The 24,663-nt window shown below is 36.9% G+C and overlaps 2 protein-coding genes across 5 annotated transcripts in view; one reads left to right on the top strand and one right to left on the bottom strand.

The window, feature by feature from the left end:
• Window positions 1-290: 290 nt before the first annotated feature.
• LOC108280462 (guanylate-binding protein 1) lies at window positions 291-21,763 on the bottom strand. 4 transcript variants are annotated; one of them, XM_017495448.3, is made up of 12 exons: window positions 21,602-21,763; window positions 19,583-19,682; window positions 15,955-16,141; window positions 13,359-13,486; window positions 11,213-11,322; window positions 10,931-11,124; window positions 9,065-9,307; window positions 8,691-8,968; window positions 8,315-8,527; window positions 8,031-8,133; window positions 4,524-4,717; window positions 291-2,027 (listed from the first exon to the last, which is right to left on the bottom strand). In XM_017495448.3, exons 3-12 carry the CDS (start codon window positions 16,139-16,141, stop codon window positions 1,794-1,796), a joined length of 1,884 nt encoding a protein of 627 aa, XP_017350937.1. In that variant the 5' UTR covers window positions 19,583-19,682; window positions 21,602-21,763; the 3' UTR covers window positions 291-1,793. The 4 variants fall into 4 exon arrangements, with proteins under 4 accessions (XP_017350937.1, XP_017350936.1, XP_047018496.1 ...); XM_017495447.3 differs by lacking the exon at window positions 19,583-19,682; XM_047162540.2 differs by lacking the exons at window positions 19,583-19,682; window positions 21,602-21,763 and adding an exon at window positions 16,919-16,996 and having other exon boundaries at window positions 9,065-9,244.
• Window positions 21,764-21,777: 14 nt separating this feature from the next.
• LOC108280465 (guanylate-binding protein 1) overlaps window positions 21,778-24,663 on the top strand; it is an 8,478-nt gene continuing 5,592 nt past the window's right edge. The window contains exons 1-3 of the mRNA XM_017495452.3: window positions 21,778-22,094; window positions 23,637-23,841; window positions 24,203-24,330. Of these exons, the coding sequence (XP_017350941.1) occupies window positions 23,658-23,841; window positions 24,203-24,330 (312 nt within the window). The 5' untranslated portion in view covers window positions 21,778-22,094; window positions 23,637-23,657. The remainder of the gene's footprint in view (window positions 22,095-23,636; window positions 23,842-24,202; window positions 24,331-24,663) is intronic.

The raw sequence follows: 24,663 nt of genomic DNA on the forward strand, positions 1-24,663 counted from the left end.
TTTTTTTTTTACTAATGCATATCTTATATTGATAGTCTTGTTTAAAATGAACTTTAGTCTTAAATTAACATTTTTAGCAATTTTAGTTTATCCATGTCTTCTTATAGCTTAAAGATTCCCGAGGATACTTCTGTACATTTGTCTTCAGGAAGCATACAGTTTCACACTGAATTAAATCATCTAGTGCACACTTTTATTTGGTCTAATAATTTTATTTACTTTGTAGAATTAGTAGATTGTATAGATTTTTATAACCAGGATAAAGTTCAACCATACAATACACACAAATCTATATTTGATGGTTTTATACTTTAATGTCTTGAAAATGACAACCATTAATGCCAATGCATGTTTATTTCAAAATGATAGCAATTGCATTTCCCGTTGAGTAGGATGATTTTTAAAAAAAAAAATACTGCATATTCATTTTCAGTGAAAAACAAAACAAAAGAACATAATAAATTTAAATAAGTTTAAATAAACTTACTAGCTTTGAAATGTATTTAGGATTTAGGACATATGTTGGACATATGAAAATGTTTCATTTTGCACAACAATAAATGAGTGAAAATGAGGTGTTGTGTGTGTATAAATACTGTATATAAACAAGTATATGTAAAGGTATTAATATCACAAATTAAAACGAACAGGAAAAAACAAAAAACACTGGACACAGCAGTGGACAAGCACATGAGCCAATGTTTTGTTGAAAGGTATTCAGAAATAAGGTGTATTTTACCCGACATTTATTGGAATTACCATCAGGTTAGATCTGACATATGATCACATTAAACCAGAATTCTAGTAGCACAGAAAATTTGCAAGAATAGTGAGGAATTAGAGCATTGGAAAATTGTTAATAAAAGGGAAGGTATGTAAATGTGTCAACAGTAAAATGGCACTTGGCCATAAAAATAGTGGGTGAAAGGAAAAGACATGATGACAGAATGAGTAAATCAAAGATGTCCCTGCTAGTAGGAATAATTACCCAGTTATGTCACCGTAAATTCTTTTTTCAATTTCCAAGTCAAGATCCTAGAGATTGGTTAGTCTGGGGGGGAAAAACCCACTTATGAATATAGCTTTATTTTTAAATCAGTGCATTTTGTATAGGAGTCAAAAAGGGCAAAACAAGCACATGACAAACAATGACAAAGGTGCTCAGCATAACTTAATGTAACATAAGTTTTTAATTGTAAAAGCACAGAATTAAAAAAAAAAAAAAAGCATTTAAAAAAAATAATAAATCCAAGTCTGACACTACAATTGAACCTAACTAACTGAACCTAAGTCACACTGCTGGAGTACATATTAGATTGTGGTCTAATAAAATGGAAGTTACTTATTATGAAAATTTCTGTGATAACTTTTAAAGGCTTCATCACCATAATTTTCTTCAAATTACTGCTAGAAGAGACTACATAACTTGATAGAGGAACAGATAAAATGGTTAAAAATTGTAAAGGATTAAATCTAAGATGAGTCCAACTGAAACAATAAAAAATACTGATGAACAAAAAGCCCATCATGCATCTCTGTAAACAAATTTTCCTATTACCTTAAATAGTCTTAGAGCCTCAATCCATATCCTCATTTACAACTACATACAGTTTAAATTCCGTTGTAATACTAATTACCACTTTTGAGTTGTTGCTATTTGAGAGCAACTTATGTACATTTTGCTCACTTTTTACCCTGGGTTTGAAGATTTGTGATTTTTTTATTAATTTCAAATTTGCCTAGTTAATAAGTTGAAAGTAAATATTCGGAATTGTGTGCACCACAGTGTACAACTACTTCTTGCGATCCAAAAATCGTGATAAGTATGATACGGCAATACCAGCAGCTTTAGGGATGATGCCAGGCAGGAACAGACTTGCTGCAATGCCCACTCCGTCCACTACCATACCGAGTGTAGATCGCTTTGACTCGTCGTCATTCTTCATCTCTCCTTTCAGACTTTCAATCTCTACATTCATCTGAGCCGCTCTTTCCTTAAACCCTTCTTCCATCAGAATCCTCTGTTCCTGCAACACACAAACCACAAGATATGTGACCGCTAAATTCAGTTCAATGTTACCTTCACTATATAAGCGCACACTATGTTGTTACAAACAAAATGCTTTGGAAAACAACAAGGAGACGCTCAGGAAACAATTGAAAGGAACATTCCTGCTCATCATTTGCCATATGTCACAAAGCCATCAACTGTTACCACAATTTGATTCGATTATGATTGTCAATGAATTAAAAATCAGCGCCTTATTCATCTTGATGCGTCTTAATTGATGTTCAATTCTGATCTTAATTTTGCATTTCTATAGCCTACATTATATAATAAATGTTTTTGGTTTTTTTTACCAACTTGATCACTTGCTTTTAAAATGAAATGTTACACTAAGCCTAATGTATTCTTATTAGAGGTGCCAGACTGAATACTAATCTGTAATCCTTTCTCACAGTACACTAGCATTCCATTCCTCCAGCAGAATGGAAATCGACTTATAGGACATTTTCAATCAGTATAAACAAATTAATTATTTTATCACTGCAATTCTGTAGCAAGATTAGTCAGGACACTGTTGGGATTCTGTGTGTAGAGTATTATGACTCATATGTTTAGCTGCTGGTGAACAGGGTGATAGGAAAGGAGAGGGGTGAGAGCCCCCTGCTGGGCAAACAATACACACCTCTCCACAATAACACTGGCACAGAGATAAAACAAAGAGCACAACTATTTCTATTGCTTTTGTTTGATTTGTTCACTGTAAACAACTGAAAGTCAGTACATTTTGACAATAAACCTGATTTGCAATGGGGGTTGAATAATTTTGATTGCAACTGTAACAATAAAATAAAAACATTTAAACCTAGTATGCCAGCTTAAAAAAAGAAATACTTATTTAAAAAAAAGTGTAAATTCTTAAAGCTCTAAGTGTTGACTTTCATATAAGCCATTAACCATTACTGTGGAGTGACCTCACAAATAAACTCAAACACGGGCATCCCAAAAACAGGTGGAAATTCCATTTCTCTGCCTCTTAGAATTAATATCATATTTGTGTATTCAAAGGCAAAAAGATCCACATTGATCTTCTAAAGAACCCATATGCTATTTTTAGTTCCCTAACATACAAGTATATATATGACTACATCAAAACATGCATTTCATAAAACTTTTGGCCAAATGGCTTTTATCAATCAAGTTAAGAAAAGGACTTTGAATAAACACATAGTAACACATTTTCAATTATTAAATATTTTGTAACAATGTATTTATGACAATACATGGACGTTTACTGCAGTCAAGCTTTTTCTGTGTCTGACTCTTAAATGTTTGTTTGTGCATAAAGTATTATACATTAATATCCTATGTAGTCAGCATATACAGAGAATAGCGAGTGTAGGAACTCTGCCAGCAATATAACCCCTAAAATATTACCTTTCTTGTCTGACCCATAAACCATACCATGTAAGGTCAACAAAGGGTTAGTGTAGACATTTCTTGCTTACATAAATTCAATTTTCTGCCTGTCTGGGAGGGTCATAAAGTGTCCTCTAAAGCTCACATTAGGTTCTAATCTGGAAGACCTACAACCAGGATGGCCCCAACGCACAAGCCCCCAGGCCATTCTGAACCAAGGGGGCAGAGTCAGGAAAGACAAGACTGTCTCTCAACAAAGACAAAAAGTCCTCCAAACATCTGGTTAAAAATCCCAAGAAGCACTGTCCTTTCAAACACATAAAATCTGAGAATTTGTGTGAAAACACAGGAAGTGTGAAAATGTGTAATCTCATCTTTTTTCAAAGGCATAGGAATGATGCACAACTTTCCTATTTTTTATTTAACTTTGCTTTTAACAAATGAGTTCTACAAACCATCAGATTCACCAAATTTGATGTAAATAAAATCTTTATGATAACAGGGAAATTATTACTATTTCTTAACTTATAACTTAAATTACAATAATCATGTCATAGCTCATTTTGAGATTATTTTATTAATTAAACTGATGCCCTGTTTGAAAAAAATCATTATTATTAAAATTTCTAGTATTTTAATTAATAATAATTTTAATTCTCTCACTCTACAGGAATGATCTGGGGAAGTAATTTCTGGGTAATTATGAGAAATATTCCTGAAGATATTCATGAATGATAATGATAATGATAATGAGTCTTTGTTTATCACATATGTGTACCCCTGCATGTCAGGAGCCTTAACCACCAAGCCACAACTGCCCCAACTTTAAGACGACAACTTAAAGTTGGTACATGTTTGTGTGGAACACCTAAGAAATAAATGATAGTCAAATTTTTGCCAAATAACTGACTGGAAAACCTACTGTGGGTACATAAATAAAAACCTAACCTGAAACATTAAAATGTGGCATTGCTTTGTGATATTCCCTGCTTGTTATTCCCTCTGTGCAATATAACACATGATGTATTGTTACTTAATATATTTAATCAAAAATGCTTGGTATTAACATAAAAAAGTATTGATGTCTGTCATTTCTTACTCTAAGTTTAGCATCCAGCACTCGTTCGTTATCCTCCTTTGCTCTCGCACTCTCTTTCTCCATGCGTTCCAGCAGCTGGGTTACGTGTTGCTCATAGGTCCTCTTCTGGTCCTGTAATGTCTGTTCTTGAAACTGCTTCATCTCCTCTAAAGATTTGTTCTTCTGCTCAAGAACCTCCTTTTTCAAACGCTCCACTGAGAAGTACATAAACAAAAATGAGTGTACATATGAGTATGCACACAGAGAAATAGAGCTGTGAAACATTTTGAAACATTGTGAGGTGGATCCAGGGGCAGCAGGGCCACAGGGGCATTAGCCCCAGCTGAAATCTGATTGGCCCCTGAAGTGTCCCTGTCCTGTCACTTGTTGGTTCAATACAGTTTTATTAACCATGCAAGCTTAATGGTAAGTTACAATTCAATACGTTACCTAATGATTGAATGAACATTCACCTACTGTCACAAAACCTCTGTTTGCCTGATTGTCTCTGTTATGTTGTTCTTTTAGCCAAACCACCGGCTAAGACATATTGGGTAGTTTAATTGGGGTAATTGTTTTATTATTGGGGTAATTTGGTAACAAATTGAAATGTTGGTTTAGATATTGTGACATGTCTTGTTAAATTTTAATGGTACAATTTGTAATGGACAGAACTTGCTGATCCAGCCTGCTGCTTTGCTTAAAAATAAAGTTATAAATATACTGTACAGTGGTGCTTGAAAGTTTGTGAAAGCTAGAATTTTCTATATTTCTGCATAAATATGACAAAAGTCCTAAAATTAGAAAAAGGGAACCCAATTAAACAAAAATATTATACTTGGTCATTTATTTATTGATGAAAATGATCTAATTTTACATATCTGTGAGTGGAAAAAGTAGATGAACATCTAAGCAGTTAATTTGAGGATGAAATTAGAGTCAGGTGTTTTCAATCAATGGGATGACAATCAGGTGTGAGTGAGCGACCTGTTTTATTTAAAGAACAGGGATCTATCAAAGTCTGATCTTCACAACACATGTTTGTGGACGTGTATCCTGGCACATGGAGACAAAGGCAAAGTGTATCATGGCACAAAGGAGATTTCTGAGACCTCAGAAAAAGTATGTTCATCAGGCTGGAAAAGGTTACAAAACCATCTCTAAAATGTTTGGACTCCACCAATCCACAGTCGGACAGAGTGTGTGCAAATTGAGGAAATTCAAGACCACTGTTACCCTCCCCAGGAATGGTCGACCAACAAAGATCACTCTAAGAGCTAAATGTAATAGTCTGCAAGGTCACAGAAGGACCCAGGGTAACTTCTATGCAACATAAGGCCTCTCTCACATTGGCTAATGTTCATGTTCATGATTCCACCATCAGGAGAACACTGAACAACAATGGTGTGCATGGTAGGGTTGCAAGGAGAAAGCCACTGCTCTCAAAAAGAACAAACGAAAAGCTGCCCTTTTGCAGTTTGCTAAAGAACATATGGACACTCCAAAAGGCTATTGGAAAAAGGTTTTGTGGATAGATGAGAACAAAAAGGAATTTTGTGGTTTAAATGAGAAGTGTTATGTTTGGAGAAAGGAAAACACTGCATTCCAGCATAAGAACCTTATCCCATCTGTGAAACATAGTGGTGGTAATATCATGGTTTGGGCCTGTTTTGCTGCATCTGGGCCAGGATGATCATTGATGGAACAATACATTCTGAATTATACCAGTGAATTCTAAAGGAAAATGTCAGGACATCAGTCTGTGAACTGAATCTCAAGAGAAAGTGGGTCATGCAGCAAGACAATGACCCTAAGCACACAAGTCATTCTACCAAAAGAATGGCTAAAGAAGAATAAAGTTAATGTTTTGGAATGGCCAAGTCAAAGTCCTGACCTTAATCTAATAGAAATGTTGTGGAAGGACCTGAAGCAAGCAGTCCGTGTGGGGAAACCCAACATCATCCCAGAGTTGAAGCTGTTCTATACTGAGGAATTCCTCCAAGCCGATGTGCAGGACTGATCAACAGTTACTGAAAGCGTTTAGTCGCAGTTATTGCTGCACGAGGGGGTCACATCACATACTGAAAGCAAAGGTTCACATACTTTTGCCACTCACAGATATGTTATATTCGATCAATTTCCTCAATAAATAAATGACCAAGTATGATATTTTTGTCTCATTTGTTTAATTGGGTTCTCTTTATCTACTTTTAGGTCTTGAGTGAAAATCTGATGTTGTTTTTGGTGATATTTATGCAGAATTATAGAAAATTCTAAAGGGTTCACAAACTTCCAAGCACCACTGTATATCTCATGTGGTTGACTGATTTCAGGTAATTAATGTCTCGTTCTTTACTATTCATAAATAAATAAACTCACCACAGTCAGTGTTAGGTAAAGCTATAATGAACGTTATTTTTGTAGGCTGATTAATTTCTTGTTAGCTTATTAATGTTATGCATATTCTGAACTAACCTCACAGGTGTTACCCAATTATGTTCAAATTTAAAATGAGTGTTTTTCGTGGGTGCTATTAATCTGCAATAATACATGATGTTATTCATGACAGAGCACTCAGTCATGTTAGCCTAGTGACACTTTTTGGAGACAAACAGCACATATAAGCTCATAGTTATATTTATAGTTAAATTGTAAACACACAGCTGCAGCCCCGACTGCTGCACCATTCTGTCTCTGTGCAGTCTAGTACAGAATTACATGTTTGTGACTACAAATTGCAGAAAAAATTATATTTTAAAAGATATTTCTATGTCAACAACAACAACAACAACAACAATAATAATAATAATAATAATAATAATAATAATAAACAAACTCATCGGTTGGGTCATTTTTAACCTCTAGGTCTAGGTAGGGAAATATACTCAATATACTGGGTTAAAAATAACCCAACATTGGGAAAGTGCTATAACAACCCTTAGTTACTAATTGGTAACTACATATATATTTAGCTTGCTAGCTGGTGAAGCTAAACATTGTTGGAATGTAACATTAGCTTGTGTAACACATTTTCATCAAACTGCTCAGCTGAACTACCAACTTAACTAGCTAGTATCTGAGAAAGTTAATGTTAGCTAGTTAGTAGCAATTCAGCTAGTTGGCAGTTTGTTACTGTTAACATTAGACAAACAATGTAATGTTTTTTTGGCAGCATATCTAACTTTCATGGACTGCTTCTTTCAGATGGTGGACAAAAGTAGCAGTCTGTATTGTAGACTGTTGTATCTGAATATTAAGTCACAATTAAACCTAAATATATTTATGTTAATTGTATTGATTTATGTTAAAGAGGAAAACATGTGTCTATATTATTATACGGAAATGTTGTATTGTATTTGGCCATGTATGGATAGTAAAGTGAAGTAGCTTTATTCAGATTTATGTTGTGTCTGTGTTGAATAGGGCCTCTTTACAGCCTTTACATCCATGAGTATAGGTAAAAGAGGTAGGTGTGTGTGTGTGTGTGTGTGTGTGTGTGTGTGTGTGTGTGTGTGTGTGTGCCTGTACCTTCCTTGTATTGCTCTGCTTCAGTCAGGCGCTGATCAGCTAAAAGAATATTATTCACAAACTGATCCTTCTCCCTCAGATACTCATGCAACACTTCCTCACTCTGTAAAACACACACACACACAAACACACACACACACACACACACACACACACACACACACACACACACACACACGCACACACACACACACACACGCACACTATTGCCTCATGTATTGCATCTATGTAATTGTTCTAATTTTCTTGTTCAGACAAGAAAGAAAATGTATTTGCTGTCATACCATCATCTGTTTGTGTGTGCGTGCTCTGTATTCATTTGTGCAGCTCTGGAGTTTATCACGGTACTCTGTGTATCCTCCAGGGTGCATAAATGAACCATCATTTACAGCCTCCTCCAGAGGAGTAAACACCTGTGTCAGCTCCAGCTTACACACATTTGAACATTCCTCACGATTCTGACCACACAGCTCCTGATACACAGTCTGGATCTCTTCCTTGTAGTGGAGAGAGAGAGAGAGAGAGAGAGAGTGTTTGTGTGTGTGATAGTAAACTAATGTTAATGTTAGATGTTTCTATAAATATTATTTTATAGTCCTACAGACTGATTTTATTTCTCTGTGTGTATTTGTGCGTGTATGCTTTGTGTTTGTAAGGTACCATGAGCTTCAGCTGTGCTTTTTGCTCAGTATCATTGAAGGAAATGCTGATGAAGGCATCGATAGCTGCAGTCTCTGCTTTTCTGTGGATGTCTGATAGTACAGATGGGTCAAGTGGAAAGCACACTGACTCAAAAACCTGACTCTGGTAGACCTGCAGGCCCTGTTCCACTGCTCGCTCATTCTGGATCTGAGCCAAAGACACCACTGCATTCTCCAGACAAGGAATCCGGCCACTACGAATTGCCTCCACATACACCTCCGCTAGACTGCACAGAGCTGACAAAACAAATAAAAGCAACATTTACCATGTAGCAAAGATTCTGAATTTTTTGACACTCATTCAGAATGCAGCTGTAACGGGTGATTACTGACCACTGCCGATGAGCATCCGCCCCCCTGTTAAGGTTTTTGGCTTGGCACTGCTAAACACATAGCTGCAGAACTCCTGAGCACGCTGCAGAAATTGTGGCCTGAGATCCGTCTCAGACAGCTCCTCCATCCTTGCCAGGTCATCATCTCCGGCTGGCCGTGGGAATACAAAACACCGGCGTTCTGCGAAAAAGTGACGCAAACAGCGTCTGGGCAGGTTGAACTTCTCAATACTAGAGGAAGAACCTAGAAATTTAAGAAAGGATTAAGGTTTAAACATGAGTTTTTCATTTTAGTCATAGTAGGACACATTTATCTAGGAGCCAGTATGTAAATCAATTTACACCTTCCAGGGCTTATCTCACCTGTTCTGTGTATGTGTGCAATACAATTGTAAAAAAAAAAATCTAGCTGGGCTAAAGAATACATTATTAAGAGGTGTGGTTGGGTAATAAGCACTCAAATCTGCTCCTCTCATTCTTTAAAAAAATAAAAAATAAAACTAAGTGAGCACGGTGGCTCAATATGAGAGGAAAAACCTAAAAAAAAAAGGAATAGGGTTTAAAATGTAGACTGTGTATGTGTCATTTTAGTCTTCAATCTTTAATCAATGTATGACATATTTCTTCTCTCACTTATTCTGTGTATGTGTGCAGTACAAATGTCAAAAGGAGTTGGTTTATAAGGAATACATCATCAGGAGGTGTGGTTATGTTCAATCAAATCCGCTCCTCTCCTTCTTTTTAAAAACTGAGTGAGCATGGTGGACCGAGGATAGATTTCACATCAATGTTTACAGATAACTGATGACAAATGTAGTCCTCTGGGCAAATGTGTTGTCGGTCTTGTAATTTTTGTGCCGTTCACACACAATACCCTTACAAGTGGCTAATTCCTCTATAATTTTTTAAGTGATTAATGCTGCATTGAGTGTCTGATTTACTTTAGAGAACTTGTTTCCTACACAGTAAACTATGTTGTATTTAGTCTTTTCTGTTTTTTTTTTAGTATTTTAGTGAAGCAGCCTATTTATGTGGAAGTGAGGTGAACTAAATACATCACAAACACGATTTGCTAAGTGGGGTCTCACCAGGTAACTACACAAGTGGGTAAGTACAGGTAAGTACACAAATTCTGATCCAAGTGGGTTTAGAAATGCCACTTTGGTGGCATACTTTGAATGAAACACCACCTGTTGAATCAAGACAGGAGCTTTTATTTCTTACAGTGAAAATACTGGATTGGTACAAATTGAGATATTAGTTTATGCCCAATCCAAAAAAACTCCCAAAGCTGCCCTTATAAGAGCAAATTATTCATGCGCCTGAAAATAACAACCTGCAAGTCTCAAATGATCAGAACACAGTCAACAAATAATTTCTAAATAATTTGTAGTATAACATTTAATATTGCATAGAATTAATACACATTTTATGAACATAAAATGCTCAACTATATTGGAGGCCATTGCAATCTACATTTTACAATCTGAAGATTGTAACAAAATTGTAACAAATTGTGACTATAAACCATATATTTCAGTTATTAAATTTGTCTATATATTATTAGTGATTGCCAGGCTGCAATTGGTTTTCTAATGCAGAATGATGCTCTGCTCTGCTCTGGTGGGTTTTTAATGATTAATTTTATGATCCTTGTACTTGAAAAAGCACAGAAGTGAACATTAAAGTCTGATATTTGAACCACAGTTTATTGAAAATTTACTTTTATTAAAAAAAAAGCATTTTCTACTGCAAAAATTCAAAATGACCTACGTTAATTAAATTATATATAAGTCTGTAACTGGTTGTTTGAAAATAGCCATAAATGCAGGAATATTTAGAAACCATAGCACCTGTCTTTGCTCACCAGCTTTAAGCGCCAAAGCACTTTCCAGATATTCATCAGCTGTGATAGCCTTGCCTTCCTTCTCCAACTTCAGCGTGAAGTCTCGCACAGACCAGATGAAGGAGGGGAAGACTCGCATGAACTCTGCTGAGTCATCATCGTCAGCACCTCTCTGTGCTTTCACTTGGATGTTCTCAGTCAGTTCTGTCACAAAGCTGCAGGGAGTATTGTTCAAGAAAACAGCAGTATCATGTGTATCTTGTGTTTGTGTACTGTATTTGTGTGTTATTCAGTAAAGGATACTGTAGCTTCTCAAGTGCATTGTTGTCTATGACCCCAAGGCTGTTGTAGACCAGAGTGCTACTGAGCAGGACAGCCAGGCAGAAGATCCATGTGTCATGCTTTTCATCACCCTAAAAGCCATTAAAAGTGATTTGGTGTGCTTAAATGATCTGACACAGATCATCACACTCTATAAAGCTGACTATCATTTTTCCTCAATCATCAGTACAAGCAATCATTAAAAAACTAGCTGCACAAAAAACAAACTATACATACACACTGATAAGCCATAACATTAAAACCACCAACATGTGAACTGAATGACATTGATCATCTTGTTACAATGGCAGATATATTAGGCAGCAAGTGAAGAATCAGTTCTCAAAGTTAATGTGTTGGAAGCAGAAAAAAATGAGCAAGCATAAGGTTCAGAGCGACTTTGACAAGGACCAAATTGTGATGGCTAGATGACTGGGTCATACCATCTCCAAAACGGCAGGTCTTGTGGTGTGTTCTCGGTATGCAGTGTTTAGTACCCACCAAAGGTGGTCCATGGAAGGACAAATGGTGAACCATCTACAGCGTCATGGGCGCCCAAGGCTCATTGATGCATTTAGGGAGTGAAGGCTAGCTGGTCTGGTCCCACAGAAGTGCTACTGTAGCACAAATTGCTGAAAAAGTTAATGCTGTCTATAATAGAAAGGTGTCAGAACACAGAGTGCATCACAGTTTGCTGTGTATGGACCTGCGTCGCTGCAGGCCAGTCAGAGTGCCCATGCTGACCCCTGTCCACCGCTAAAAGTGCCTACAATGAGCAGATGAGCATCAGAGCTGGACCATGGAGCAATGGAAGAAGGTGGCCTGGTCTGATGAATCACGTTTTCATTTACATCATGTGGACGGCTGTGTGTGTGTGTGTGTGTGTGTGTGTGTGTGTGTGTGTGTGTGTGTGTGTGTGTGTGTGTGTGTCGCTTACCTGGGGAAGAGATGGCACCAGGATGCACTATGGAAAGAAGGCAAGCTGGCAGAGGCAGTGTGATGCTCTGGGCAATGTTCTGCTGGGAAACCTTGGGTCCTGGCCTTCATGTGGATGCTATTTTGATACATACTACCTACCTAAACATTGTTGCAGACCAAGTACACCCCTTAATGGCAACGATATTCCCTAATGGCAACGGCTTCTTTCAGCCAGATAATGCTCCCTGCCACACTGCAAAAATTGTTCAGGAATGGGTTGAGGAACATGACAAAGACTTCAAGTTCAAATTCCCCAGATCTCACCCTGATCAAGCATCTGTGGGATATGCTGGACAAACAAGTCTGATCCATGGAGGCCCCACCTCACAACTTACAGGACTGAAAGGATCTGCTGCTAATGGCTTGGAGCCAGACACCACAACACACCTTCAGAGGTGATACAGTATACGAAGGGGACCCAACAATTCCCGGAATTGTAAAACAAAGTAATTCAAAGTACTCTCCTTGTGATGCGATACACACGTTTCCCAGAACATTTTTTCCTGATGCTCTCCCTAAGCACTTCGATGTTAAAACGCTTACATTGATGTGCTTAGGTGTCTATGGAAACAATGCACCTGCTCACACTGTGTTGACAACCAAGGAGTTAATAACCAGAAACAATGCAGTTATCACATCACATCCTCCATGCAACTTATTTTTGTTCCCGAAATTAAAAAATGAGACTGAAGGGAAAAATATTCGCCACCGTGGAAAAAATCCAGAAAAAAAACTCTTTAAAAAAAAGTCTCTAGACATGATAACAAAAGATGACTACAGGAAATGTTTCCAGGAATTGGAGAAATGCTGGGACAAGTTTATAGCATCACATGGAGAATACTTTGAAGGGGATTAAAGGACAAATGCTATAAAAAAAAAAAAAACCCACTAGTTTAAAAACAAAAACAATTCTGTGAATTTTTGGGTCCTCTCACGTATATATATGTAGTATTTCCTTAATGCCTTTTAGGCCTGTATGACAGGTCTAAAAATATTACATTTGTGTGTGCATTTGAAATAAATAAGTAATTGAACTTTACAGCATAATCTGTATTTAAAAATGCAGTATATAAAAACTCATTGCAAATTATATGTTTCATAACCGATCAGGTGCTTTACATTAGTTAGTCTTCTCACGTGTTGCCCATACCTTGTGCACATCCCCGAGTCCCTCAGTGTCCAGCAGCACCAGAGTGTGTCCTGTTTTAATGGGGTGTGGAACGCACCACATCCAGATGCCTTTAGTTTTTGACTCTATGGTGCTGCCTAGTGCAAAGCCTGAAACAACCACAAAAAATATATTATTACCCATGTTGCTATATATATTCTTTTGTAATATTATATACTATATATTACAGATATACATAAATATACATGGTTAGACTTCTTTAGACACCTTCCAGTCAGGAAACCACAAACTAGACTGTCATAAGTCGGCCTATCAAGCTGATTCTGAACAACATGCCACAAATGTTTAGTTATTTTTCAACACTTAAACAATTAAGTAAACTTAATCAATAGAGTACATAGCTGGACTATCAAATTTAACTGAAAGCACAGCTGATCTCCTGTTATTTGACAGCTGATCTGACACACAAGAGTCACTAGAATTCAGATAGAATGGTGCAAAAACATTTTTTAAAAATCCAATGAGCGGTAGTTCTGTGGTCGGAAAGGAGACTGGTTTGAGCTCACAAGAAGCCTATGGGCCCTCAATAATCACTCTTTAGAGAAAAGAACCTCAGAAAGCACAACACATCAAAGTTTGAGGTGGACAGGCTGAAAAAATAAAAGATGACATCTGGTTACACTCCTGTGAGCTATAAACAGGAATCTGAGGTTACAGTGGGCACAGGCTCACCGAACCTGAACAGCTGAGGGTTGGAAAAATATCACTTGGTCCTTTCCCAATCTTCAGCTGATCAGTGTTGGTGAGTCTGTGCTCAATGTAACCTCAGGTTCCTGTTTTTGGCTCACAGGACTGGAAGCTGTTGTTTTTTGCATTATAAAATACTGTATAATTATATTATTCAAATATTATAGTTAGGAGCATCTACAGTATTCCATTTTACTTCAGCAAAAATTCTATTAAGTAAAACTCATACCATGTAGGCCTACAGCACAATCCTATATGAATCATACATTTGCTTAAAACCAAGACATCTGATTTGTCGTCTACTTTCAGTGCCCTACTTTGTTCTTTGTGCCTCCAAATAAGCGTACAGTGTGTTTTTTTAGGACCAAGAGAGCCATGTGTGTAATTTCAGTGTAAAGAATAAACTATTACTGCGGAATGAATAAATAATGTGAAGCCTTAATTCTCACATCCCTCCATGTTTCCTGATCTCTTCATCTCTCTGTTACCTAATGTGCTCGATGTTTATACTTCATAATCGTATAATTAATAATTTACTTTTACACATACCAAACTGTCACAGTATGAAAGATAAATAAATAATTTTGCTATTACATTTTCCCTATTACATCGCCTGATCAGCAACTCACAGCTGCTCTATGACTCTAAAGTGCCATAGGTCATTTGGTAATCACACATTTCAAGCTTTATTTTTTTTCTTATTCTATTTGCAGATAATTTTGCTTCTTTCTAGAAATAACTGCTTAAAATGAGCACAATTATCTGCCAAAACAAGACTATTTAAAGCTTGAAATGACTAAAAAAATGCCTAGAAATAGGTTTAATAATCTTATATTTGGTTTACTGGAATATTATAATAGAAAATACTAGCTAAATGTTCAAGATATTTTCACTTGCTAAGATTTTTTAAAATGTTTTTTGCATTGTGTTTGGTGAAAAACATAAAACATTGTTTTTTTTGCATTGTGTATATGGCAAAAAGTTTGACCAATACTTGACCATCACACCCATATGTGCTTTTTGAGCATCCCATTCCAGATTCAATCCCCTTTGCTGGTATAATAACCTCCACTCTTCCATGAAGGCTTTCCACTAGATTTCAGAGTGTGGCTGTGGGGATTTGCCCATTCAGCCACAAGAGAATTAATGAGGTCAGGCGCTGATGTTGCGTGACAAGGCCTGGGGCGCAGTTGGATTTCCAGTTCATCCTAAAGCTGTTTAGTGGGATTGAGGTACAGGACTCTGTACAGGACCCTCAAGTTCTCCATCCATCCATCCATCCATCCATCTTCAACTGCTTACTCCTTTTCAGGGCAACAGTTTGGGGAAGACCCATATATAGGTGTGATGATCAGGGTTCCACAAACTTTTGGCCATATAGAGTATATTCATTAATTCAGTCAGTCATCTTCAGTAACTGCTTTATCCTGGTCAGAGTTGCAGTGAATCCAGAGCACTGGGTGTGAGGTGGGAATACACCATATAAGGGATGCCAGTCCATGTACACACACATTCACACACTCATTCAAACCAAGGGGCAATTTAGCAATTTACCTACTGGGATGTTTTTAGGAGGTGGGAGGAAACCCAAAGGAAAGCCACACAGGATATTGGAAAAACATGCAAAACTCTATACAGACAGTAACCTGAACACAGGATCAATCAAACCAGGGACACTGGAGCTGTTAGACTTTTTTTTTTCAATGTTTAGAAATTACTATAACTTAATTTTGCCCAAACCCCTTTAAACAATGTCTGTAAAAGTCTTCTGACAGCTTTAAAGGACATAAAGGCCAAAATAGTACTGAGGAGTATTGAATTAACCTAGACTGCTAGATGTGTAATATGTTCTTCACATGTTGATTCTTACCTGTTTGTTTTCCTGCTAAGCGGTTCATGAGGTAAGACTTCCCCGTGCGGTAAAGCCCTACCACAGACACTACAATAACTGGCTGAGTGATCCCATCCAGAATCTCTTTAGCTTTCTTCATGACACATAGCCGTCCTTCAGAATCGCTGCTAATCAGACATACTGGCTCATCCATGGTTTTGAACATCTGAACATCATCACCACAACATAACAGAACACAACACAACACAAAACAACACAATTAAATAATGTTTAATTCCAAAACAACACCAAGACAAACACATTACATTAATGTAATATTCATACAAAATTAGCTATGGTTTTGCGCTAGACAGTAATATAACCAGCATTATTGATTTTATCACCATTTTTTAAACAACATTTAAGACACACTAGGGGCAAGTGATTGTGTCACAGGGCTTGTGGTTGTTTTGTGGTTGTTTTGTGAAGTCTTGCATGAACTTCCTCAGGCTTCTAGGTTTTCCTTATTTCAATGTTCTAATCCATCATGTCTCTAGTATTGTGGTTCATCATGTCTGACCAGGATAAGGGTCAACTATAAACCAAAAGGCAATATACAACAGTAGAGTATCGCTAAAATATTTACTTTTAATCTATTATGCTTTTGGAGAGCTGAGTTCATGATATGTTGAAGGCTTCCAGGACTTGTGATGATTTTGAAACTCATTCAAGAACTAGTGGGTACTGGCTTTGGCAATGTAGACAACAATGCAATATAAGGGCATGTAAATGCCCTGCAGGTGTACGCCTTAGTGCCGAAACATACCCTATGTATCTACTTAAATGCAAATGACTATGTCTGTCAAAAATCTTAGCATGTTCCTGTCGTATATACTCAACATGCATTCTTGCATTCCTGTGGTGCTAATAAAGCTGAGTGTTCAAGAGGGCGATAAAGAGTCTTTAAACCTTTTTTTAAAAAAAATGTTTCCAGTGACATTACCCGTTCCTGAAAGCTGGAGTTGGTAGTACAGTGCTTTATAAAGTCAAAGAGCCATGCAAGCATTTCCAGAATAGCAAGGTAGCAATCGCAGCAACCCCTTCTCTCAGAACAGAACACGCAATTTCTTTGCTGTGCAGTGGAGTGCATATCCAATGACATATTATATACGATTTTATGAATTAGCCTACTTTTCCGTTATAATGAGAGACTTTGTAAGATGATGGTTTATTGAGAAACTAACCTCTGCCCTTAGCTGACTATAGCGCCCCCTGCTGCAATGCTTAGCATGCAGCATGTGCTTGCTTTGCTTTATAAATTCTGCTGTGATGTTTCTGAATGCAACGACGCATGAAATCTGCTTTGCGTAGCTCGAAGCGTACAGTCCTGTGAAAAAGTATTTGTGATCTGATTTCGTCTGTTTTTGTGTACATCTCATACTAAATTGTTTAAGAGATTAAAACAAAATCTAAGATAAAAGAAAGGCAACCTGAGTAAACACAAAATGCAGTTTTTAAACGATAATGTTGCAAATGTTGATATTGTAGCAAAAAAGTTATCCAATACCAACTGGGCTTGTGTGAAAATATATTTGCCCCTGGAGTTACTAATTCCCCAAATCTATGAAATTGCATTCATAATGGTTATATTAAGATTATAAATGAGAACATATAGTGAATGACACCCTAATAATGACACTCACTTACTGAGATGGGAGCTACACCGTGATTTTGCTCAATTGCAGCAAAAAGTGAGGGTGTTTCATGCTTATTATTTTGCTTTAAATGTGCTAAGACCATAACCTAAGCTAATTGGCGCTTGCACTTTTGCCGCAGAGCACACACTACTTCTCCTTCTATGGCAAGCCATTTTATCATGTAATGCCCCTGGCTCTACTAGTCATAATTTAGTTTTGACTAGACAAAATTCCAATGCCAGATATCTCTTCAGCAATTTTGACTCGTCGGGTATCTACAACATAATTATGACTAGTCATAATTTACACTGAAGATATTGACAATGTTATTTTGACTAGACATATACTTCCATTGACTTACATTAGAAAATGTTCCTGATATCTACAAATGAGTTTTTACCAGTAGAAACTGTAATTAAAGATATCTATCATTCATTTTGCACTTTGTATAATTCTAATTAGAGATATTTCAAATTGAATTTTCACTAGTACAAAATGTATTTCGAGATATTTATATTTGGTTTCTGACTAGTCACAATTCAATTTTAAGATATCTTAAGTTCCTCATCATTAAAGATATCCAAAATACATTTTAGATATCTGAAACTAACATATAACTAGTCAAAATACAATTGTATTTATCTTGAGTATGATTTATGTCTAGATCAAACTTAATTAAAGATATCTTGAATTTAATTTATTATTAGTCAAATCTTGTTTAAAGACTTCTATAATGTAATTATAGATATCTCAAATGGATTTGTGAGCAGAACAATCTTTATTTAAAGAGATCTGCAAATGTAATTCTGACTAGGACAAATCTCAATAGACATATCTTGAATTACCATTCTGACTAGTCGAAATTATTTTACAGATATCTAAATTATGTATTCAAATCACTCTGTTGTTAAGTGAGAGTTTTCACCGCATTTTGTGACAGGACACGTTCACACATGGCAGTGCTCAACCATTTTACGGCAAACAAGAGTGCACGGCTGCGTCCAAAACCACGTACTTACTTACTACATAGTATTTCGGCTATCATATAGTAGGTAAGTAGCGGTTTGGGACGCAGCCCATGGCTTCAAGCAGTTGTCTATTTGCACATATAGCATGACTAATAATTAACTGCACTTGAAGCTTTTGTAAAATTAAAAATGAAACACCCAAAACTGTAAACGGTACCATAACGAAGACCAACTGTATGTTGATACGTGAAATTCTGGAGAGAAATTCGGACATAATGACCTGTGCCGTTAATCGTTCTATTTTCTATAACATGTAAAACAGGAACATGAAAGGAGAATTCTACAAGCAACTCCTGTAAACACTTAATTTAAGACTAATCACACTATTGTCTTACTCAGAATAAGGTCAATAATTAGATGATTGCTGTCCATGTAAACGTAGTCATGTTTCATTTTAGTAGCAAGAAAACTGTTTTTTTGTCAAAAGTCATTCCACTTTTGACAACAACCAGTTTTCTTAGTTGCGCCACCTATGTTACTATGGCAACCAGTAGAAGGAACGCCGACTGACGGCTTCATAGCACAGCGACTGGCGACTTGGAGATATAAAATCGCTGTACGTTTGAACGCACCATGAATGCACCAGAGACCCTTTTACAACACGAGCGCCGAGCTCCACAGGAAAGGTGACGCAATAAGAATACCTAGCACTCTGATTGGACAGGAGATGGGCTTTACCCACGAGCGATCCATCCAGATGAAACGAGATCCACCTTCGTGCTACGGACAAGCCAGTGGTTTTAGCTTAATTTAGCTCGCTAACCCTACCATGCTGCTTTTAGGTACACCCCTTTAGTGAATCTGTATGAGAACCTCAGAGCAGTTCTGTAAAATGCTATAAATATAGATGACGCTACCAAACAGGAAAAATAATAAAGAATAACAGAAACGCTTACACAGTAAAAATGCGCACAATAAAGTAAATCAACTGGAGTAACTCACAGATGATTGACGCGCAGAACAGCCACAGTTATACTAGATCAGACAGTAGCATACAGTTTCTGGTTTCACTATCTGACGTTGACGGGTGCGCGAGGCGGGGCTGTGGAAAGCCAAAAATGTCACAAAGAAACAAAATTCAGTTTAGTATAAAATTAAGAAATATATGCATCATTAATGACTACAAGTTTGTTAATGTAACTCTAATGTGTACAATATTTCTTTCGATGATCAAAAAAGTAAAAATTTCAATGTAATAAAAGTGTCTGATATTGTCTGAGGATGAATATTATTTTGACATTTGAGTGGAGAAAGCTTAATAATTTAATAATAAATATACAATTCAATTCAATTTTATTTCTATAGCGCTTTTTACAATGGACATTGTCTCAAAGCAGCTTTACAGAAACATATGAACACAGGATACAGATTTTAAATGTGTGAATTTATCTCTAATGGGCAAGCCAGTGGCGATGATGGCAAAGAAAACCTCCCTCAAACAATATGAGGAAGAAACCTTGAGAGGAACCAGACTCAAAAGGGGACCCATCCTCATCTGGGCAAACAACGAATAGTGTGAAAGTAAAGGGAAGATCATTATAGTTTTTATATGAAGTCTGTTTGTTGAACTGATCCACTGTTCACTAAAGGAGACTTGAGTGCAAAACTGCATGTGGTAATTGCAGTCCTAAAACCATAGCAGCAACCGTAGTCCCAGCAACCACATTGAAATTGTCCATGTGAAATTGAGGTCCAAAACATTCCAGTGGTACTTCAAGTGTAATTAATTGATCAGGGTTTGCAGTAATCAGGCCTGGTTGTGTCTAGTCCAGCTGAACCTCATTATGAATGCAGTTTCATAGATTTGGAGAATTAGTAACTATGGGGGCAAATACATTTTCACACATATTGGATATTATTGGATAACATTTTTGCTATTATAAATAACATTATCATTTAAAATATGTATTTTGTATTTACTCAGATTGCCTTTGTTTGATCTTAGACGTTTTCAATTTCTTAAACAATTTAGTATACACAAAAACATAAAAAGTAGATTTCATGCTGTCACGTTCAGAAATGTAACAGCAGAATGTATAAAACAACAAGCGCACGCTGCTATAGGGGGCGCTATAGTCAGCTAAGGGCAAAGTTTAGTTTCTCAGTAAACCATCATCTTACGAAGTCTCTCATTATAACGGAGATTATTATATTATTTATATTATTATAATTGTTACAAAGCAGGTTAATTCATAAAAACACACGTGATATGTAATTGGTTCTGCACTCCACAGTACTTTTTAAATTTAATTTCTGTATTTTTTTTTTAATTATTTACGAAAGATATGTGCAATTTGCAGCGAATGTCCAATTTAAAACCGCGGTGAATTAGACAGATAAAAATGAAAGCAGCTGCACCAACACCTCCCCCTCCTTAGCAACTTCAGCATTCCCGGCGTGCTAGACAGTACCATTGTGTAGAAGAAGAAGAAAATGTACCAAGTAATTTAAGGGTGTTTTCCACATAAAAAAAAAGAGGTCAAACTGGAGCACAAACAAAGACAGAGAACAGCTTTATCACGAAAGGAAAAAGTAAACATGTAAAGACAGTAAGACCTCCGTAAATAAACAGTGCTGAAGAGAGTTTCCGGTTAATTTTTTTTAAGGATAGGATCTCCACTAATTTCACTAATTTCCTACAGATTTGACAAAGATCAGTGAAATAAATGTTTAGCTATATCCTATCACCAATCCACAATGAATTATTTTAAAACTCATTTACACTGTTGGGAACACGTTTCATTTCTAAGTTGTTTAGCATAATTTATAAGTAAGAAGTTACGTGATGTATATTTAATAGCGGATAAAAGCATCTTTACCCCGATCAGAGTAGTAAAAATATACCCTTACCAAAAAAACAGACAATACAGGCCAATTCATTAGCTATAGACTACCATCCGGGTTTTTACTGTTGTTGTTGTTGTTGTTTATAATAATAACACCCCCAGTGAACGCGCTTACCTCGGCAGAGAGAGCAGTTGTATGGCTTGATGTTACGAAAACGTTTTACACTGGTCTAATGTGAAAGTACAAGCGATGTGAAAACAAGTCCTAAACAAGATCTTAAATAGGGCGTGAATCCTCCTCCCGTGTGAAAGTGAAAGCAAACGTAGTTAGCACTGCTTAAGGTAAAAGATAAATAATTAAACGTCCATTATTTGTACACATGTTACAAATAGTTTACGTTAAAGAAGGGATAAAACTTTCAAAGGTCGGTTTTCTCAAACCAGGATGCTGAAGCCGGCAGAAAAACGCTTCTGTTTTGATCGGTAATGATATAAGGACAGGTAATAACAATAACACTTGGTGCCTGTGGTTTCCCGGAAAGCTCTGTGTTATTGGAAAGGTCTGGGTGGCTTTACTATGTAAAGCATTCACAACTAGCCTGTACAAAGCCTCCCAGCTCTGTTTCTCTCTCAGTTTGGCGTACCTGCGGATCAAGTCATAGCATTAGGTAAGTGTTTGTTTGGTTGCTTTTGTTACAGTGATCTTCTAAATATGCTTTTACTGTGTATCTTGAAAATCTGTAAATTATACCTTACAGCCCCAATTAAGATCGAATAAATATTTTTCACATAACCTAAGTCAGCGATAAAAATATCCTTCACATTTGGATTAAGTAATCCTTTCACACTGAATATATTTCATTTGATCTACTTTTATGGTTGCAGCAGTTTACATAAAAAGTTGAAATTGCTTCAAACTACATTTATAACAAATGTAAATATAAGCAAATATAGTTTATTGCCGCTGCTTTAAAAATAAAAGGGGAGAAAGAACGTAATAGAATACCACACCTGAACATACCAGATTATCCAGTTTCTATTATAGACAACAAAGAATACAGAAGGGTTCCTGCGACACCGCTCATATCCATTAGTGTCAGTACCAAAATCAGCTGGGTGCCATGTTGTGCATATGCATGTATGCCACAACTTTCAACAAAGTCACAAAGTTAGATTTGTTACTTTGGCACAGTGAAAGACTAGGTTAGTCAGACACCTGGTCCCTATCGTGAAATGCCTCTCTACGAGGAGTGTATCCTCCTCTTGGGCATTACTTAGAAGCCTGCTCCTCTACAATGCTGTTAGAAGGACTGAATTAGAATACTGGTTATATATATATATATACACTATATGGCCAAAGGTTTCTGGACACCTGACCATAACACCCACATGTGGCCTCCCAAAAACTGTTACTACAAAGTTGTAAGCACACAATTGTCTATAATGTCTTTGTATGCTGTAGCTTTACTGAATTTAAATTCACTGGAACTAAGGAGCCTGAACTTCTTCCAGTATGATAATGCCCCAGTGCACAAAGCAAGAGTCATAAAGACATGGTTTGTCAAGGTTGGGGAAGAACTCAAGTGGCCTGCACAGAGCCCTGACCTCAACCCCACTGAACACCTTTGTGATGAATTGAAACACTTAGTGCACCCCAGGCCTCTTCACACAACATCAGTGCCCAACCTCACTAATGCTCTTGCAGCAGCTGAATGGAAACATCCTCACCGCCATGTTCCAGAATCTAGTTGAAAGATGTCCCAGAACCGTGGAAGCTATTATAAAACGGCAAAAAGGGGACCAACTCACTTTTAATGACCAGTGTTTTGGAATGGGTATGGGAATGGGAATGGATGTTCAAGCACACATGGATGTGATGGTCAGGTGTTCACAAACTTTTGGCCATATAGTGTACCTGTGCTGGTGTTTTATGAACAGCAGATAATGTCAATGGTCGTCTTCTATATGGAACCAGCACTGACCTGATGGGAACTCAGTGAGAAGGTTACAGGAAATGACAGCCAACAAAAGTATTTATATAAAATATTACATTATACAGTCACTTTGTAACTTTGTTTAAGGTACTGGCATGACTGTTCATGTGCAGAAGATGTCCAGGTCATTCTCATCGTATTGGTCAGAACGCATCTCAAGAATCTATTATGGTTTTCTTTATTTAATTAAAAGACAGTTTATGTTTCAACCTCTAGACTGCGGAGCTGGAGAGAACCATGTGCAGCCCAATGCCAGAGCCTATTTGTTTGGTGGAAAATGTGAACGGTTCACTGCGTGTGAGTGATGGAGCCATTGAGTACCTGTACAGGATTAACCAGCCGGTGGTGGTGGTGTCTGTGGTGGGACTGTATCGCACAGGAAAGTCTTACCTCATGAACCGCCTGGCAGGAAAACAAACTGGTGAGTTTGTTTTTAAAGGCATTTTTATCTACTGACAAGATTTGATCCCAGTTTGATCAGATAGTGCTGGAATGAATTGTTTGTCTTTTAGGACTAGTTAATTTCTTTGAGAAATGGACAGACAATAAACCCATTCCCAACACCCAATTGTGGGGATTTAGCAAGAAATCACATGTAGAGTAATATTGTTGAAAATTTTCCACAAGTGCAAATATTGCAACTCTTGGTTATGTAAACTGAACCTGATGAGGACACGGGATGTGCGTGCTCCAAATTGGTTTCATAAACAAGATATGTGCACATGTAACTATCCAATTCTTCTGTGTGTCACAACAATGTTGTCTACTATGGATGTTTTCAGGCTTTGCTCTTGGCAGCACCATTGAGTCGAAGACTAAAGGTATTTGGATGTGGTGTGTGCCACACCCCTATAACACAGGACAAACTCTGGTGTTGCTTGACACTGAAGGACTGGGGGACGTTGACAAGGTGATAACACCATCTCCATAGCGACACATTACATGCAATGTCCTGCGACAGTAACTATGCAGATTATACATTTGCATCTTTACCAAATTACAAGACAACACAATACAGTTAGGATTTTAAAAATGCACTGGTCATGTATTTAAAAAGCATTGAATAATGGCAAAAGCACTGACTGAATGATCTACAAAGAAAACTTTGGCTTGCACAGGATTCAGGTCAGTAAAATATATACATGAGCCATAAAAAAGAGCTAACAAAGTTTTGTAAGCACTAAATAAAAAAAAGACTTTATGACAGTAGTTAAGTAATTAAAATTAGGTTTCACAAACATTT

The sequence above is a fragment of the Ictalurus punctatus genome, chromosome 20 (assembly GCF_001660625.3).
Source record: "Ictalurus punctatus breed USDA103 chromosome 20, Coco_2.0, whole genome shotgun sequence".
In the NCBI taxonomy this organism is placed as follows: Eukaryota; Metazoa; Chordata; class Actinopteri; order Siluriformes; family Ictaluridae; genus Ictalurus; species Ictalurus punctatus.

Bases quoted from the DNA above. Each gene is read 5' to 3' on its own strand.
- LOC108280462 (XM_047162539.2), bottom strand. From the start codon at position 16,981: ATGCTTGCATGGCTCTTTGACTTTATAAAGCACTGTACTACCAACTCC. The intron at 8,969-9,064 runs GTCAGTAATCAC...TTGTTTTGTCAG, and splicing joins GCGGATGCTCATCGGCAGTG to CTCTGTGCAGTCTAGCGGAG. The intron at 2,028-4,523 runs GTAAGAAATGAC...TGTGTGTTGCAG, and splicing joins TGCTGGATGCTAAACTTAGA to GAACAGAGGATTCTGATGGA.